We start from the raw sequence: 18,804 nt of genomic DNA on the forward strand, positions 1-18,804 counted from the left end.
ACTCTCAGAACACACAGTTATTATAGGGAGATCCCCCCCCCCCCCTCCCCCATTCTTGTGCATTTAAAAATTTTCTTAAATGCAGAATTCTCACAACATTGTATAATGAAATGGAGTAAAGCCATACTGTGACCTTCTTTTACATTTAGTAGTATTGTGTATGCAAAGAACTATTCTTTATTTCCTTATTTTACACAATTGGAATCATATGAAATGTGTTGCTTTTCTTAGTGGAAAATTGCTTTCTTCTCAGTTTAGTATTACAGCACACAAAAGAAGACCCTAGCATATCTCGATAGCTCAGGTGGAAGTTATGCTCCAGGGATAGAAAGAAACAGCTTCTTGTGCAAGCTGCCTTGTACATCAGAATTTACTATCCTTCTTGCTTTCATGACACTGAATAATGGTGACTCCAGATGTAAATTGTTTTGATCTGGAGCACATGAACCATTTTATTTTGTGTTTATTGTTTGCTTTATTTGCAACTGATTTTGAAGCTTTTTATGGCTTCATATTCAGACATCTACATATCATTACAAAGTAAAATGCAGTCACCAACATTGGCAACAAGATGTCATGTACAGAAAAATACATAATATGTATAATATTCCTACAATCACAGTATGAGTTTCAAACTGGATGTCAAGACATGATTAAAAAAAAAAAGTCAGTTTCATTGGTGGCGTGTTTCAATATTTGTTTTTAGACTTAATGTTATGTATGCAGAAATAAAATATGCATGGAAATGCTTTTCTGTGCTTGACATCTTATTGGCTATGTTGATGCGTGTATTTTTGTTTGTACTAATATGCAGTGCTTGACTATAAAGCCATCATAAGCATCAAAACTGATTGCAAATTATGTGAACAACAAATACAGCTGAGTGGAGAGGTGATAGGAAATTAGCCATGTGCTCAAAAACAAAACGTGTTATTCTGCTACTTCTGTCAGTCAAGGCTAAATCTGAACTATTGTAGGGTTAGATTATTCAATTTTATATTTTTTACTTGAAATGAAGTAACATTTTGAAAAGTGAGAGATATATAATAAGCAAATACTGCTAATGAAAACTGCCTTGTTGCAGCCATTGTGAAGTTCGTCAAGGAGGTACTGGGCACGGAGGTCAATGGGAAGTGCTCCGGCTTCCAAGCTGTGCCTGGATGCGGCCTGCGGTGCACGGTTTCTGGCCTCAATGGCATGCTGACCAGTGGCAGGCAGTCGGAGATGCTGGCCAACTTCACTAATCGCATGAGGTACTTTATTTTGTCGGAAATAATAATCGCACATTCTTTCCTAAAATATGTATCTATTCTGCAAAGTATTTGTAAAGCAAAATCTCAGTTTTTTCAAAAAAGGAAACAAAAAAATAGTGCTCTGAGATTTTTGGAGTGAGAGATTCTATTATTGTTGTTGCTGTGGTCTATAGTCGGAAGATTGATTTAGTACACTTTCCTGTGAAAAGCTATCCAATGCAGGCCATCTTATCTCCACATAACTACTGCAACCTACATCCAGCTGAACCTTCTTACTGTGTCCATCCCTTAGCCTCCCTCTACAATTTTTGCTAACCCCAAACCCTCCCCCAAGGGGGTCCACAACTCTTTTGTGGATACGTGCGTGGCGATCACGGGGCCCCGAGCTATTGCAGCCTTCCTTCTTTCCACAGCTGCATTTCCTTCCCCTTCCCTTCCTTTCCTCTCCTTGCTCCTTCCCCCTCACCCTCTCCTCTCCCTCTCTTGGTGTCCTTGCTTATGTTGGCCCCACTATCCTCCTGGTTCTGTTGGTTTTACAATTTGGCTTTGTTGTGTAATCACCTCCTTTTGGCATTCCCTGGTCCCCCCTGTGGTTCATTACTAAATTTCTCTTCCATAGTGTGAGCCATTTGGGGAAGAGCACCTTACCTAGTGTCTCTGACGTGTGCCCTCCTAGTTCATTCCAACCTTTTCTTTCACGTCGTTGTCTGATGCTAGGGTGCATAGCCAGCACGGTAGCCAGCCCGTGTGGTGGGGTCGCTATGTACACTTTTGGTTGAGCCCCCTGAACACACAGGGATCACACTTCTGGCACCTTGGAGTGGTTGCTCGTCATCCTGGAGCATCGGAACTCCCAGCAATGGATGCCGTGCCAGACGGCCCTTGCTGTGGCTGAGTGGCACTCGTGAGGAGAGCCCCTGATCGGAGTGGGTGATATCAGGGCAGACGCTATGCAAATGAAACACATACAGGTCCAGAACTCTGGCCGTTCTTCTTCGGCCGTCTCTCTGCGTGGAACTGATTCTTCTAGTGCTGCTTCTCCTGCCCCTTCAGCCTTCCCTTCCGTGGCCACCCCCTGGGAAGAGGGTCAGGCCCGTCGGCTTGGGGCAAAACCTTTCCCTTGCTATCTGCTTTGCACCAGGACTGGTGGGGATACATTCACCAATACCAAACCTTTATTCTTTGTGGAACACATTGAAGACAAGTTTGGCGAAGTGGACTCCCTGAGCAAGATGCGGTTGGGTTCGTTGTTGATCAAAACTGCTTCAGCTGCCCAGTCTGCAGCCCTTTGTGCCTGTACCCATCTTGGCACAGTCATGGCAATCATTCACGTTCACCAGATTGCCCAGTATGTAAGAAGGAAAAGAAGATACAGGAGTATAAGTCCCTTGATTGTTTAACCTACACAGAGGCTCGTAAGAAGTATACAAGTCTTCACCCTGTGTCCATGACATCTATTTGTGCTTTAGTTATATCTTCACCCCTTCCTCCACCTTCCTTACCCCAGTCCCGGACCCCTCTCCTCCCCCCCTCCCCTGCGGCTCCCACACCTTCTCCTCTGGGCGCTGCTCCCCCTCCCCAGCCGGAGAGGTGTCCCACTCCTTCGGCATCTGCCGGTCAAGGGCGCCCCTCCCAGGATGCCCCTTCCCTGCACCTTCCAGGCCAAAGGTCTGCTGCCACACAACGACCACGAGAACCACGGTCTGTCAGCCCCCAGGTCGCCCGATCTCTTTCTGTTCCCGATCTTGCTGCAGCTGGCTCCTTTATGCCACACAGCCCTCCTCGATCTCAACCTGAAAAGAAGAAGAAACATAAATCCTGTTACAATGAGCCTCTGGTGTCACCAGAGGTCCCATCCCTGGCTTCACAACCAGATTCTGACCTGTCGTTCATGGATGTCGCCCCCTCCTTGTTGGTGACGGGTGGTGACCCGGTGGTATGACTGGCTTCAACCTGTTCAGCCCCCATTTAAATCATCATTCTGTGGTTACCCAATGGAATTGTCATGGATACTACCATCACCTTCCGGAATTGAAATCCCTTATTTCATCGTACTCTGCAGCTTGTGTGGTTCTACAGGAATCTCATTTTACTGATGACCACTCACCGACCTTCCGTGGGTTCTGTGTGTTCTGTCGAAATCAGGTTGGCCCCCTGCAGGCCTCTGGTGGTGTTTGTACGTTGGTCCAAACGCACGTTGCTAGCACGTGGATTCCTCTTCAGACTGCATTGGAAGCGGTTGCTGTTAGGGTCCACCTGGACTCTGAGGTCACGGTTTGCAATCTTTATGTCCATCCTGACAGGACTCTTACACCTGCTGCCTTAACTGCCCTTCTTCAGCAACTTCCCCCTCCCTTGCTTCTTCTTGGGGATTTTAATGCTCATCATCCCTTGTGGGGCAGTGCATTTCCATCTTCACGAGGTCTTCTCTTAGGGCAGTTTATTACAGACCATGACTTGTGCCTTCTTAATGATGGCTCCTACACATTTCAGTGCTGGTCATGGTACCTTTTCTGCCATTGATCTTTCTCTGTCTTCTCCCTTTCTCCTCCCTTCATTACACTGGTCGCCACACGACGACCTTTGTGATAGTGACCATTTCACGTTGATTCTCTCTCTCCCTTCCCGCTCCCCAATGGACAGGTTACCTCGTTGGTCTTTCCAACGTGCCGATTGGCCTCTATACACTGCACAGGTCATGTTTTCTCCTTCTTTGTTGGGTTGTATTGATGACGTCCTACGTGATGTGTCTGATGCGATTGTTCATGCTGCTAACCTTGCTGTACCACGCTGGACGGGTTACCTCGTTTGTCTTTCCAACGCGCCGATTGGCCTTATACACTGCACAGGTCATGTTTTCTCCTTCTTTGTCAGGTTGTATTGATGACGTCCTATGTGATGTGTCTGATGCGATTGTTCATGCTGCTAGCCTTGCTGTACCACGCTCATTTGGGCCATTTCATCGCCGGCAAGTCCCGTGGTGGAGTACGGCTATTGCCATTGCCATCCGTGATCGCCGTCGAGCTTTGCAACACCTTAAGAGGCACCCGTCTCTTGCCGGCCTTATTACCTTTAAATGCCTTCACGCTAAAGCCCGTTACTTAATCAAACAGAGCAAACGGATATGTTCGGAATGATTTGTTTCTTCCCTCGGTTCTACTGTCCCTATGTCACATGTATGGGCTACACTTCGCTCTCTCCAAGGTTGCCATCGGCAGTCCATCCTCCCAGGCCTTCACCTCCCAGATGGCCTTTGTACGGACCCGTTAGTTCTTGTGGAACATCTTGCGACCCATTTTGCAATGGCATCAGCATCAGCCTCAGCCTCCTATCCGGCTGCTTTCCTTTGCCGGAAACAGCGGGCCGAAGCTTCCACCTTATTATTTTACCCCTTGTCAGTCAGAATCTTACAACGAACCTTTTACTGAATGGGAATTTCTTTCCGCACTTTCTTCTTCTCATGATACAGCCCCTGGCCCAGACTCTATTCATAACCAACTGCTTCAACATCTCAGTGCTCCACAACGGCAACATCTTCTCTGGGTGTTTAACCATATCTGGCTCCAGGGTGACTTCCCTTGTCAGTGGAGGGATAGCATCATGGTTCCTGTCCTTAAGCCTGGTAAGATCCCCCTATTTGTTGACAGCTATCAGACAATTGGTCTGACAAATGTTGTTTGCAAGTTACTTGAATGGATGGTAGCCCGTCAGCTCAGTTGGATCCTCGAATCTCGGGATCTATTGTCCCCTTACCAGTGTGGCTTCCGAGAGGGATGGTCTTCGATCGATCATTTACTTTGCTAGGAATCCGCAGTTCGGCAAGCTGTTTCCTTGCGCCGTCATTTGGTTGCAGTATTTTTGACGTACGCAAGGCCTATGACACGTCCTGGTGCCATCACATCTTACTTACACTTCATCAGTGGGGTCTTCGGGGCCCACTCCCGAATTTTATCTGCCAGTTCCTGTTCCATTGGTCATTCAGGGTTCAGGCTGGTACTGTTATTAGTTCTCCATGGACCCAGGAGACTGGCATCCCACAGACTTCTGTCTTGAGTGTACTTCTTTTCCTCACTGCTATCGATGGACTTGTGGCCTCTGTCGGTCCTTTGGTCACCCCTGCCCCTGTATGTGGATGATTTCTGCATTTGGGTTAGTTCCTCTTCGATCGCCTCTGCAGAACGGCAGCTCCAAGGAGCTATACGGCGTCTCTCTGCATGGACCCTCTCACACGGGTTTCAATTCTCTCCTTTAAAATTGTGGGTGGTCCACTTCTGTCGCCGTGCTACGATCCACCGTGATCCAGAGCTCTATCTCGATGCACAATGATTTCCTGTGGTCCCACAGTTTCGTTTCCTGGGTCTTCTGTTCGACAAAAAGCTCACTTGGCTGCCCCATATCATACTTCTCAAGATAGGATGTTTCCGTAAACTTAATGTTCTTCACTTCCTTGCTCACTCCTCTTGGGGTGCGGACCGCTCCCTCCTTCTCCGTCTTTATTGTGCTCTAGTTCTGTCTTGCTTGGACTACGGTTGTCAAGTTTATGGTTCAGCTGCTCCTTCCACACTGCATGTGCTGGATCCAGTCCACCATCGTGGTATCCGTTTGGCCACTGGTGCCTTCCCTACTAGCCCTGTTGATAGTCTCTGGTTGAAGCTGGGATCAACCCCCCCCCCCCCCCCCCTTTCTGTTCGGTGGTCCCAGCTTCTGGTGTCTTATGCACTCGCTGTCCGTTCCTCTCCCACTCATCCTTCCTATTCTCTCCTGTGCCAAGACCATGGACGTCGCCCACCTGATTCCCGCCCTTGGGCGGGTTTACCAGTTGGGCTCCGCCTTAAGTCTCTTTGCCGTGATTTTCAGCTTCCTTCTTTGTCCTGTCTTCCTCGCTCCCTCCCCTCCCTCCCCTCCACCCCCCATCCCCCCTCGTTTGCTGCTTGTTCCGTATCTTCCTTTGGGTCCCTGGCCATGTGGGTATCCCAGGTAATGCCGGCCAGAGTGGCTGTGCGGTTCTACTCGCTACAGTCTGGAACCGTGAGACCGGTACGGTCGCAGGTTCGAATCCTGTCTCGGGCATGGATGTGTGTGATGTCCTTAGGATAGTTCTGATGGCCTCAGAAGTTGAGTCCCATAGTGCTCAGAGCCATTTGAACCATTTTATCCAGGGTAATGAGCTCACTGATCATTTGGCTGGGGGAGCAGTCACTTACCCCCCGTTCTGTAACCCCTCCTGCAGCGGATTTACGGCTTCACATCAAATCCCACTTTGCACAATCATGGGCCAACTCTTGGGAGGCTACTTCCCTGTCTAATAAACTTCGTGCGATTAAGATGACACCAGGCCTGTTGTGTTCTTGCTTTCGCCTCTCCGGAAAGAACTCGACCACACTGTGTCGTCTCTGCATTGGCCATACCAGGCTGACCCATGGTTTTCTTTTGCTTGATGAGCCACCCCCACTTTGTGGTTGTGGCGCCTTCCAGTCAGTAGCCCACATTTTGGTTGAATGCCCCCTTCTTTTGGCTCTTCGTTCTAAGTACAGGCTCCCCTGCACTTTACCTTTGATGTTGGCTGACGATTCCCACATGGTCGACCTGGTTGTCAGTTTCCTCCGGGAAAGTGGTTTTTATTCTTAGTTTTAAGGTTTTTTAATCTCTCTCTGGTGTTGGGGCAGGGCGGTGGGTGTTGGGGTCTCTCCCACTGTAAGCAGTGTTTGGAGATTAGCGACTCCCCTCCTTCATCGCGATCCTCTTTTCTCCCCCTTTTACTGTGTTTTTATCATTTTTTTAGGATTGGTTAGTCTCCTTTTCCCATACGCACATCTACATTCTAGCGGTTGCACCTTTTAAGTCGCAGTTGGTCTTGCCTCTGCTGCTTCACAGGTGGGATATTTCCTGCCTTTCTCATAGCGTTGGGGGGTTCTCTCTCTTGCTGACTTACCTTATTTTGTTTTACCATTGACAACATGACTGCCCTTTTACATTTCTTAGCCTTTTCCCTTTTATCGTTCTGACTTTTCTTAGACATCACACTATCGGAATGGACCACATTTGAAACAAGGGACTGATGACCTTGCTGTTTGGTCCCTTCAACCTAACCCAAACCAACCAACCCCCCTCCCCCGTGACACACACACACACACACACACACTCTCTCTCTCTCTCTCTCTCTCTCTCTCTCTCTCTCTCTCTCTCTCTCTCTCTCTGTGTGTGTGTGTGTGTGTGTGTGTGTGTGTGTGTGTGTGTGTGTGTTCTTTCACCAAATTGATGATCCCATTATGTCTTTGGGTTGCCGTATCAACTGATCTTATCTTTTAGTCAAGTTGTGTTGTGAATTCCTCTTCTTCCCAATTTGATTAAGTATCTCCTTATTACTCATTCTACCAATCTAATTTTAAACATTCCACAAGCTTCTATTCTCTCATTGTCTGAGCTCCTTGTTGTCCAGATGTCACTTGTGGACAAAGGTGCTTCTTTGGTCTTCTACCATCTGGTCGGTTAGCAGCAGCTTGCCATACATTTCTGTCTTTGGCATTTGTCTTAAGTGCAGCGTCGGTAGTGCATCTGGCATCCTCCATGATCTGGTTGATGTATTCTAGTCTGTCTGCCTCTTGCATTTTTCCCTTCTGCTGTTCCTTCAACTATACTTTTGATGACTGCGTGATGTCTCTGTAGATGACAGACCCATGTGCCCCTTCTGCATTCGATGAGATTCAGGGGACAAGGCTTCCTCCACTCTGGAGCACCTCTCTGTTTGATATTTTGTCTCCCCAGGAAATATTGAGCATTCTGTGGTAGCACCACAACTTGGAGGCTGTTATTTCATGTTTTTTGCTTCTCTGAGTGTCTATGTTTCACTTCCGTGCAGCAGCTCACCCCAAACAAACGTCTTTATAAGGTTTTTCCTGAGATGGTTGTCTGTGCAGCTGGACATGAAATGGTTTCTTCTCTTGTTAAAAGCAGCTTTTGCATGGTATAAGCAATATCCTTCTTTGATCTTAGTGTGTTGTATTTTTACTCCCTAGGTAAGGCTACACTCCATATGAATACCTTCAGAAAAGACTACCTTTATTGCCTGTTAATAAATTTCTATTTTTCAGAAATGCATTCTTTGCTATTGCTAGTCTGCATTTTATACACACTTTACTTCACACCTTGTTAGTTATTTTTCTGCCCAAATCCCAAAAAATGTTACTCGTAGTGTCTCATTTCTTATCTAATTTCCTCCTCAATGTACTCATTTCTTCTTTCGGAACTTTAATTGGCTTTCCAAATTTCTCTTTGGTTTCCTTTATTATTTGCTCAGTGAACAGATTGAATGACCTCTTGACTACTGCACCCCTTTCATGTCCTTAAACTCTTCTAACTGCAGTCTGGTTTCTGCACAAGCTGTAAACCTTTTGTTCACTGTATTTTACCCCCGATACCTTCAAAATTTCAAAGAATCTAGTCCAATCAACACTATCAAATGTATGGCCATATTGTCTGTAGCTGCTTTATAATTATTGGAATCGTAGGGTCAGTAAGGTGTCATACATTTCTTCATTTCTCTGCAGTCCAAACTGACTTCCTTGAAGTTAGCTTCTATCAGCTTTTCCATTACACTATAAGTGATTTGTATCAGTATTTTGCAGTCATGATTTACTAAACTGATGGTTTATCCACACCTATCAGTAGCTGCCTTCTTTGCACTAGGAATTATTAAGTTCTTATTGGAGTCTGAGGGCATTTTGCCTGTCTCATTCATCTTACACACCACATGGAATAATTTTGCCCTGGAGAATGTTGTTGCTATTGAGATCGCATATTTTTCAAACTCCCATTCAAGGCCTAATTTTATATTTTCTCCATCTCTGATGATATCAGTCCTGACAGGAACTTAAACCCTAATTTATCTTCTTCCTTCCTTCATATGTATTCTAATTCAACTAATATTCTCTCTCAAGATTTTCTTGTTAGAAAACGTTGTCGTGCCACAAAAGATTTAGCTGTTTTGGTTACTGTATTGTCATAATTTCAGTTGCATATCCATTTGTTCAGTAAAATGGATTGGTAGATATTTGGTTAATAGACATCTCAGTTTTGCTCATCACTAATTCTACGGACATAGGAGACAAGGTACACATCTTTCACATATGACTAGCCCTTTCAATTAACTTCAGCAGCTCTTCAATTTCCAATTTATTACAAAATAATAAATTATGAATGATTGGCAACTTAATGAATTTGTCCAGTTTCTAATATGGTTTGTTGTATCACTCTACTTTTGCCCTATGCCAAGTTACTTTAATGAAAGATCACTATCTTCATCTTGTGTAATATTATTTTTGTCTTACGTGGTTGAGTAATAAATGAACTTCATTGTATATATTTATTATTATTTTGTATGAAGTCACAGATACGAGCATGGGTCTATCACATGGTTCCTAATTTCTTTCTGTGGTTTTTGAATAATGGTAATTTGCGTTCAGCTTTCCTTGGTACTATTCACTATGATAGCTTCATTAGTAACGTGAAATATTCACAGTTCTCTTTTCTTTTAACAACTTATACTTACATTCATTCAATTTCAAAATAAATGGGATGGCATTGTGGTAGAGACAATGGTCACACATCCAGGGGAAATAGGGCTCAGATCCTCATCCAGTCATTCTAGCTCAGGTTTTCCATGAGCTGGCCTGAATAACTTCATGTAAATGCCGGGATAATTTCTTCATACATGTTTTGTGTTATGTTTCCTTGTCTGTCTAGGGTGACACTTGGATGACAATGTGCTATTAACTTCCTTCTCTTTTTTTTGTTTTGTAGTTTTCTCAATGTACCAGGTGTTCTCAGTTGATTGAGACCAGTGCTTACTATTTCCAGGAATACAAGATAGCTCCCCATCTATTTTACTTTCTGTCCAATGTTGACATAAGCAATCCTTAACAATTGTCTTTGCCACATGCCCCTGATCTTCCCTTTTTAAATTAGCCGAAGGTGACACTTCTTTCCACAGAGCATGTGGATTACATACTAAGTTCAACATCATTAGAGAGCTAACTAGCCCAAGGAATAAGTAACATTTTGCAATGGATCCATATTTTAAATGCAGTTCACAGAATTCTTTCTCGGAGATTTTGCTGAATATAATATGTAAGCACATACTGTGTCAGAAAAATATTTTACTTTCTAATACACATCAGTCTTCCTTTCTTTACTCCAATTGCAATTTTGCTATAATTCCTCTAACATCCACTCCTTGGTGTGTTGCCCAGTGTAGTCCATTTAGAACTATGGATGAGGTACACATCAGGTCTTAATTGTTAACTTCCTGCCATTAAACACCTCAGTCAATAGGTACTGTACACTAATACATTGGAGGAAATATGGAGATGATGTTAAAAGAAATAAATCGATGGATGGGAGAAGAAAACTGGCAAGCTTGTGTTAAGTTTCGTCAAATTAACAGTTAAGATGACTGAGTATAGGCAGAGGGTGTATACTTGAAACACACAGTATCTTGTTGTGGAGCATGCTCTACAACATGACAGTTGTGACCTTGGTGTATTTCATCAAAAGTGCTATATAGATTCTTTGGCTTGTCACTGTTTTACAATCTCTGTGTCTTATTTTTCATTGCAGGAATGGTGTAAAGTCGGCAGTTATAAGTGGTGTGCCAATTGACTTAACCCTCAGTGAGTACAGCAGCAAAGAAAAGGGCGCAGCAAAGCTAGAGCAGCTGCTCACAATCAATGGAAGCAGTGTGGTTGAGAACACTGTGGATTCCTACGAGGTGAGGTGCATTGCATTTTCTATCGCCTGTTGAGTGAAAAGTTTACATCTACATCTACATTTACATCTACACCTACACTCTGTCAGCAGAGAGTGCCTCGTGTATAGTTGCATTCTCCCTTTCCTGTTTCAGTTGTGAATGGTGCACAGTAAAATGATAGTTGGCTTACATCCCTCTAATTTCACCTTCACAATCTTTTTACATAAATACAAGAAAGCATAAAGTTGGGTTAGTCTTCAATGAATAAATATGCTTGGATTTTACCCACAAGTTGACGCACAGTGCCTCTCTTCTAGTGTCTGCCACTAAGACTGGATTAGCATCTCCATGGAACTTTTGTGCATACCAAACAAAATTGTGAAAAACTGCATGGCTCTTCCTTCCATCTTGTCTATTTCCTCTGTCTGTTTCCTCTTTAGTGTTCATGACTAAGAGGAGCAACATGCTGAAATTGAAGTGGCTAGGTAACAAAGAGCGGTTGTATGTTTGTTAAGTCCAATGATCAGAATACAATACACAGTGTCTGGGGATATGAGTCCACACTATTTGGTTCAGGGTGAAGTTCAGGCACAGAAATTGCACTAGAATGTTCTCACAATGTAGAAGTCCACGGGGGTCATGGTTGGTAGTGAGTGGCAGGGTGTTAGAGGATTATTGGCAGTAGGGTCGGGAAAGGAAGTGAGCTCGAGGAGCGTCGAGACAGTCCATGGAAGTAGTTAATTGGAGAATGGCTGAGACAGAAGTCAAGCAGAGCGGTGAATGGAGGATACTCTCGGTGATGACTTGGGCGTATTTATTGACGGTTCCATCAGTTCTTGGTAGATTGTTTTATACATTATGAATAAAATACACAAAACATTGGTGTAATATTACTCTAGTGTTGTGTGTGTTTCATTCGTAATGGCTCGGTTGCTTGGATGCTGTGGTGAGATGCACTTCTTTCAGTTTGGCAAAGAGAACTCACATCAGTAGGCTGCTAGCTGTGGCCATCAGAAACCTGTAGCATGAACTGGCCGCAGAGAAGTTGGGCAGTAACCTAAGTATCTTGGCAGTAGGATTCTGGTGTGACACTCAGCGGGTGGACAATTTATAATTTCGTGGAAGAGAATGAGTGCTTATGATTGCAGCACTGTTTACTGCAACACACGTGCTGCTAGTAGTGAGACTGGTGCTGGCCAGCACTGTGGAGGCTGCTTGAGGATTGGTTGAAAATAGCCCAGCATGTTTGTGTTGATGTCTGCTGTTTTGTTACTAGCAGACCAGAGCTGTGGCTAACTGTGCTACACAGCTGTGAGGTTGTTGGTCTGTCACTGGTGGCAGCCAGTGGATACAGTATTGTCGACCAATCCTGTCTGGTAGGAGTCCCAAACTGAGGAGCAATACCAATATATTCAATGAATGAGGTATTCCTACATCGTACAAGAATGCATGGTTTCATTGTGATTTGTACTTGATGAAATTCTCTTGAGCTTCCAGTTGTGTTCAGTGGTTTACAATCCATAAGCTTTTTGCTGTGTACTCTTCAGCCTTTGTCAAGTGATCACTGTTTTCTGGTTGCTGCTTCCATCCTTCTATAGGTGCAGTGCCTTCTGTGATGTCACCGGCGCTCACTTCAATACCGTTTAAGGTAATATTTTTGTTGCGCTATGCATCTGATGCACCTCCTTCAACCTTTTGATGGCCAAGTCCCAAGCCATGCTTATCTATAGACCATGATCTTTATTGAGGGTGTCATTACAATTTTTTATCTTGATCACTTCTTTAATTATGCTATCCCAGAAACTTTTACTCCGTGTAATAACTGATGTCTCTCTGAATGCAATACAATGTCCATTTTGTAGAGCATGCTCTGTTATCACTGGTTTCTCAGTGTACCGAAGGTGAAAGCATTTCTCGTGTTCTACACAGCAGTGTTCAATAGTAGACACAGTTTGTCTTACAAAAAACTGTCTGCACCCACACTGTATTTTATACACTCCTGGCATTCTAAGGCCTACATTGTCTACTACAGGCCTCATGAGTTGTCGAAATTTTGTTGAAGCCCTGAAGACAGAATCTGTTCTCTCTCTCCCTAGGAGCCGGGCTAAACTTTCCTGTTATTGAGCCACAGTACACAGAAGCACAAGCTTCTTAGAGCCATACTCGGGGTCCTCCTGCTTCTGTGGTTTTGGAAAGAGGGCTTGCGAACTCTGGTACTTGTTGTAGCTTGTTTCCTTGAATAGTTTCCACAAATGGCTCAGTTCCCTTGGTAGGTTTTCAGAGTCTGGCGTGGCTTCTGCTAGATGCACCGAGGTCTTTATAATGGTGCAACGTTTCTGCGACAGATGGTAATAGCTGATACCATGCAGATAACAGTTCATGTGGGTGGGTTTCTGGTAAACGCTGTGACTGAGAGGCCCATTTGCTTTACAGCAGATGAGGACGTAAAGGAAAGGGAAGGCAACATCAGTTTCTACCTCCATCGTGAATTTGATGTTGTTTTGGATACTGTTCATGTGGTCAAAGAATTCTCCATCATTGTTGTAACGATAAAAACAACTATGCTTTGCAGGAGCCATGTCCAGGGTAATGTCCTCAAAGTGCTCCATAAACACGTGGATCAAATTTACAGAATCTGTCGGACATTTGCCTTTTGTATGTTTAGTTTTATGTGCTCTTTCAACTTCAAATTGCTCCACATGCATACTCGCTTATATTTTATGGCTGTGACTGCGTCCATGTAAAGTAATTGTACAGTCACACAGAAATGGAGACTTGCTGTCCATTTAGTGCAATGTGTCAAATTTGTGAATGTTGGAGCTTACATGCCAATTCCTGCACGAAGTTTCAATTCTCTGTAGGTCTCTCAGCATCTCGGTACAATTTTCTGCTATTGTTGCTTCTGTCGCACACAAACAGCCTCATAGAGCTTCTGGCATTAATCACTAGGCTGTTTATGTTTACTGTAAACAGTAATTATTCTATATGGTCCCTTGGGGAATGTCCAAAGATATTTTTGTCAGAAGATCTCTCTCTGTTAGGAATGACAAGTGGTGTTCTGTTTGCCAAAACCTCTTCAATCCAGTCACAAAGTTGCTCTGATATTTTGTACACTTATATTTTGTTCGTTAGGCAACAGTGCAGAACTGCATGGAAACACTTTCCAGAAGCCAAGGAATATGGCACCAGTTCTACTACATCCTGGGTTTCATGAATGAACAGAGCAATCTGATTTTCACATGATTGTTGTTTATAGAATGCATGTTGATTTCTACAGATGAAATTTTCAGTCTTCAAGTTGTTTGTAATATGCAAATGTAAAATATGTTACCAAATTTTACAACCCTCACATAAGCAATGTAGCCCCATAGCAGTGTGCAACAGTTCAACAACCACTCTTGAAAATGAGAAAGACTTGGTGCATTTTTCCAATAGCATGGAATGCAGCATGTAATAAGCTCCCACTAGACAAGGACCAAAGTCATTCACATACTCTGTGTAGAATTGTGTAGGTATTCCATCGGCTCCCATTGCCTTCTTGCTGTTGAGCAATTTTAGTTGATTTTCTATCCTGTGGTTACTTTCCTCAATTTTTGTCAATGTGGTGTTTGTGCAACAATTGAAAGTAGAAATCCTCTTATGATATTCCTCAGTGAAAAAGTTTTAGAAAAGGAAATACAGTATTTCTGCCTGTTCTGTCATTCTCCAGTACACACTCTGTCATTTACAACAATCTTCATATATGACATAATTGTGATTTTAAACTTTCATAACAAGAATGTGGGAAACATTTATTGTAAATGGAAAAAATAAATACCTAATTAAGGAAGCAAGATGAGGTACAAGTAAAAATATATATTGCTAATATAGAGAAGCCTGTAGTCCAAATTTTCTTGATAATGGTGAGTTAGAGTAGCCAAGACTTTGATGATTTGAAGTATCTGATTTGTTAATTTTACCTTGTATTTTATAAATCATTTGTCATATGTTCTTGGCACACAAATCACAATAGAGTTTTACTTAATGATAGGTTTAATGTTACGTAACTGTTAAATTTTTGTTTCATGGTGAGTGTGATAAATTCTACAAAAAGCAATGTAAAGTGTTTTGCAGTATCTAGATATTTTGTTTTGTTTATGCGCCTTTTTATTTGGAGTGGGGAGGGGGAGGTTAGAGATCGGAGGATGTACATACAGGCATTTATATATACTTGAAGCTTCCTAATCCCTTGGATTCTCTGTTATCGCATCCTCTGTACTGCCTACTGCAGATATAAATAAGTTTCTGTATGGTCACTTGCTCCATCACTCACGTGAAATAGTACTAGAGGGATTTGCACTGATAAATCTGCTTCCCTGTTTCAGACCCTACCCTGTGCCTAGCCTCTTTCATACTAAAATCAAAAAATGAAAACTCCAGGTAGGAATATCAACAATGTCAGAAAAGATAGATTGCTACTTACCATAAAGGTGACATGCTAAATTACAGACAGGCATGATTAAGATGCTTACACTGGCCACAGCCTTTATCAGAAAACCACACACACACACACACACGCACACACACACACACACACACACACACACACACACACATATATATATTTTAAAACAAGCAAGCACACCTCTCATGCACACATGACCACTAACACCAACAGTGGGGCCAGAATGAAAATGTTACATGGGATGGAAGCAGCAACCTGGAGGGAGTGGGGAAGGGATGCAATAGCTTTGTATTGGTGGGGGAGTGAGGAGCGTTGTGTGGCAGAATGTGGAGGGACTAGAATGCCAACAGGTGCAGCGTCAGGAGGTTGTGGGGCAGGGAGGTGGGGAAAACAGAGCAAAAAAGAGAGGTGCGGGAAAGATCAGTAGGTCTATTGGCAGAGGGTGGCAAATGGAGGGTGGGACACATGAATGGGGAGGACGTGCCAGAACAGAGGGTGTGGAAACAAGTTGGGCGGAGGATGTGGGGACGGTATGTTACCATAGGTGGAGGCTGGGATAATTATGGGAATGGAGAATGTGTTGTAAGGATAGCTCCCATCTGTGCAGCTCAGGAAAGCTAGTGGTGGATTGGAGGATCCAGATGGCTCGGGTGGTGAAGTAGCCATTAAAATCAAGCATGTTATGTTCAGCTGCATGTTGTGCCACTCAGTTGCATTCTTTGCTATTAGCCACGATTTGGTGTTGGCAGTTCATATTGCTGGACAGCTGCTTGATAGTCATACCAATGTAAAAAGCTCTGCAGTGATTATAGCAGACCTGCTGAGTGACGTGGCTGCTTTCGCACATGGCCCGATCTCTGATGGCATAAGATTAACACTCGTATGGGAAGTGCTGGGTGTGTGGATTGGGCGGGTCTTACACCTGGATCTTCCACAGAGATTTGATCCTTGTGGCAAGGGATTGAGATTGGGAGTGGCATAGGGATAGATTTGTATGTTCTGAAGATTGGGTGGGTGATGGAACATCACTTTAGAAGGGCCTAGAAGGCTCTTGGGTAGGATGTACCTTATTTTAGGGAACAATGATAGGTTCAATTGTTCCAGTCTGCACAACTTCACACCAGCCCAAGGCTGTTGATTTATTGTATTTATTTTCTTTATCAGAAAGTTGATGGAATGCAATTTTATGATTATTATGGAATAGCTAGAATGTATCCACTTTATAATCTTACTGTTGATATTTATTAGTAATCTTTAATGCAAAGTGCAATCACGATAGAAGCAAATGTACTTCAGTCTTAGAAAACTTTAATGTAAACCAAAATATGTGCTTTGCTGTTACTTTAAGGTCCTGATTGGCAATAGAGAATGGATGCGTCGCACTATTGGAGAGGTGCCTTCTGATGTGGACAGTAAAATGACAGAGGAGGAAGAACTTGGAAGGACATCAGTCATGTGTGCCATTAATGGTAAGTACGATTCAAAAAACAGCTTAATGATCCTCGGTTCAGCATTTAACAGTATGCATAACATGTAAAACCTATCTCATAAATGAAAATTACTAACATTTTAAGTGCAAGAATCTGCTAGCATTTAAGTGCAATTACTATCTAATGATATTCTATGTGATATGTGCCCATCTTAATAATTTTTCACTAAAGGGATAACAGCTACAGCAGATAGGATCTTTGACTTGTATTATATGTCAACAAAAACAACAACATGATTTAATTTTCTTGTTCTTCTTGTGAAACAAGGACCTTCATTGTTATCTGTCTCTCCACCTCTCCTCCTTCTTTAGCACATCTTCTAATTTCCTTGCCCTCTTCTCTGTGGACTCACTCACTGTATACCTTTATCTTTGTGGGTCTTCCTTGTGGTCTCTTTGCAGCTGATCTTTCAGAAAGTATTTTTTCAGCACTCTTTCCTCTGTTGTTGTTGTTGTCATGTGTGCCTTCTCCTTCAGCTTTGATGTTTGTATCTTGTCCTGATGTTTTGAAGTCCCCATCCTTTTTCTGATCTCCTCATTTATGAGTCTGTTCTTTCTTGTCTTCAGTACCTCTTAAACATTTCAACTCTGCTGCCTGCATCCTGGTTCTTTCCATTTTTGTTGTAGTCCATTGGCCAGCTGCTTTGCTAGAATGTGTTCAGAATACGTTGTATATAGAACTTTATTAAGGATTTTCCATGGTTGGAATATAGCACTTTTTACATTCCTTTGGGACATCTCTGTTCCACATCATATGCCTTAGACTCCGGTAGAAGATTTTTACTTTTCATATGCTTTCACAAATTTCATTATCTAACTTGCCATCATTAGTGCCCCTCTTATTAAGTGCTTGACATTTTGACCCCATGCAAAAATTTTCAGTTTTTTTTCCTTTCCCCTTCCATCCTTCCCCTTGTCATTACTATTTTTTGCTCCTTTGTGGATTAACTCTCACCTCAAATTTTTCTGTCTCTTGGATCCATGTACATGCTTGCCTTTACACTTTTATCTCATCCCCACATCACTACATCTGCAAATGTGGCTTTTTGTTGTATATCTTCCTAATTTATGTTTAACCTTGACTGTGATGAATAATAAAGAGGAGAGCATACTTCACCATTGTAAGCCCACTTCAACTTTCAGCCATTTTGTTCCTCCTGTATTGGTCTTTACTCTACTAACACAATTTTTGTGCAAGGCTTTTATCATTTGCAATTCCACTTTTTTTAACTTGTCTATTATCAATGTCCCCGTGTTGAACTGTCTAGGTAATCTCTCATAGGTTTCATCAGTGTGGTTAAATATCATAATAGTGTCTTTTTCCAAATTTCATCATTTAATTCATTCCACTCAAATAGCAAGTGGCACTTGAGATCACAAATTTTGTTTTCCACTCTGCTGTTGAGCATCACTTGGTATGATTTTTCATAGCTCTCAAATGTGACTGTACTAGGCATCAATGCTGCATAGTGCTGTCATCTGAGGAAGCCTGTGTTAAGTCAGTGTTGAATGTAGCAATTATGTTGAGATTCAGGTCGTAATTATCATGTTCAAGTTAGTAGACACAAAATGGCTAGTTCTTCACTCATTGTCCTTTCTGAGGAAGAGATTGTAGAGCTTCTAGAGGAATAATGTCTAAGTGAAAATGAGAGTGACAATGTTTTTGATGATGATGACGACGACGACGACGACGACGACAGTCTAGCCTGAAGAGTTTCAAAAAGTATCTCACATTGAAAAGATTTGTATTGTAATACTTATGCAAATATATTTATGTGACAGCGCACTTTTCATTCTAATACATACTTAAAAAATGGAATAAGGCGCAGCACCACATTCAAAATATTAACTGTGGGTTTGGTGAATCTTCTAT

At 42.8% G+C, this 18,804-nt stretch overlaps 1 protein-coding gene across 4 annotated transcripts in view; it reads left to right on the forward strand.

Moving 5' to 3' along the window:
- The window catches only part of LOC124544681 (copper-transporting ATPase 1), a 528,466-nt gene that overhangs the window by 294,568 nt on the left and 215,094 nt on the right, over positions 1–18,804 (forward strand). For all 4 annotated transcript variants that reach the window (XM_047123307.1, XM_047123306.1, XM_047123310.1 and 1 more), the window contains 3 exons: positions 1,085–1,253; positions 10,869–11,019; positions 16,791–16,911. In XM_047123307.1, the coding sequence (XP_046979263.1) occupies positions 1,085–1,253; positions 10,869–11,019; positions 16,791–16,911 (441 nt within the window). The remainder of the gene's footprint in view (positions 1–1,084; positions 1,254–10,868; positions 11,020–16,790; positions 16,912–18,804) is intronic.

This window comes from Schistocerca americana, chromosome 8 (genome assembly GCF_021461395.2).
Source record: "Schistocerca americana isolate TAMUIC-IGC-003095 chromosome 8, iqSchAmer2.1, whole genome shotgun sequence".
NCBI lineage: Eukaryota > Metazoa > Arthropoda > Insecta > Orthoptera > Acrididae > Schistocerca > Schistocerca americana.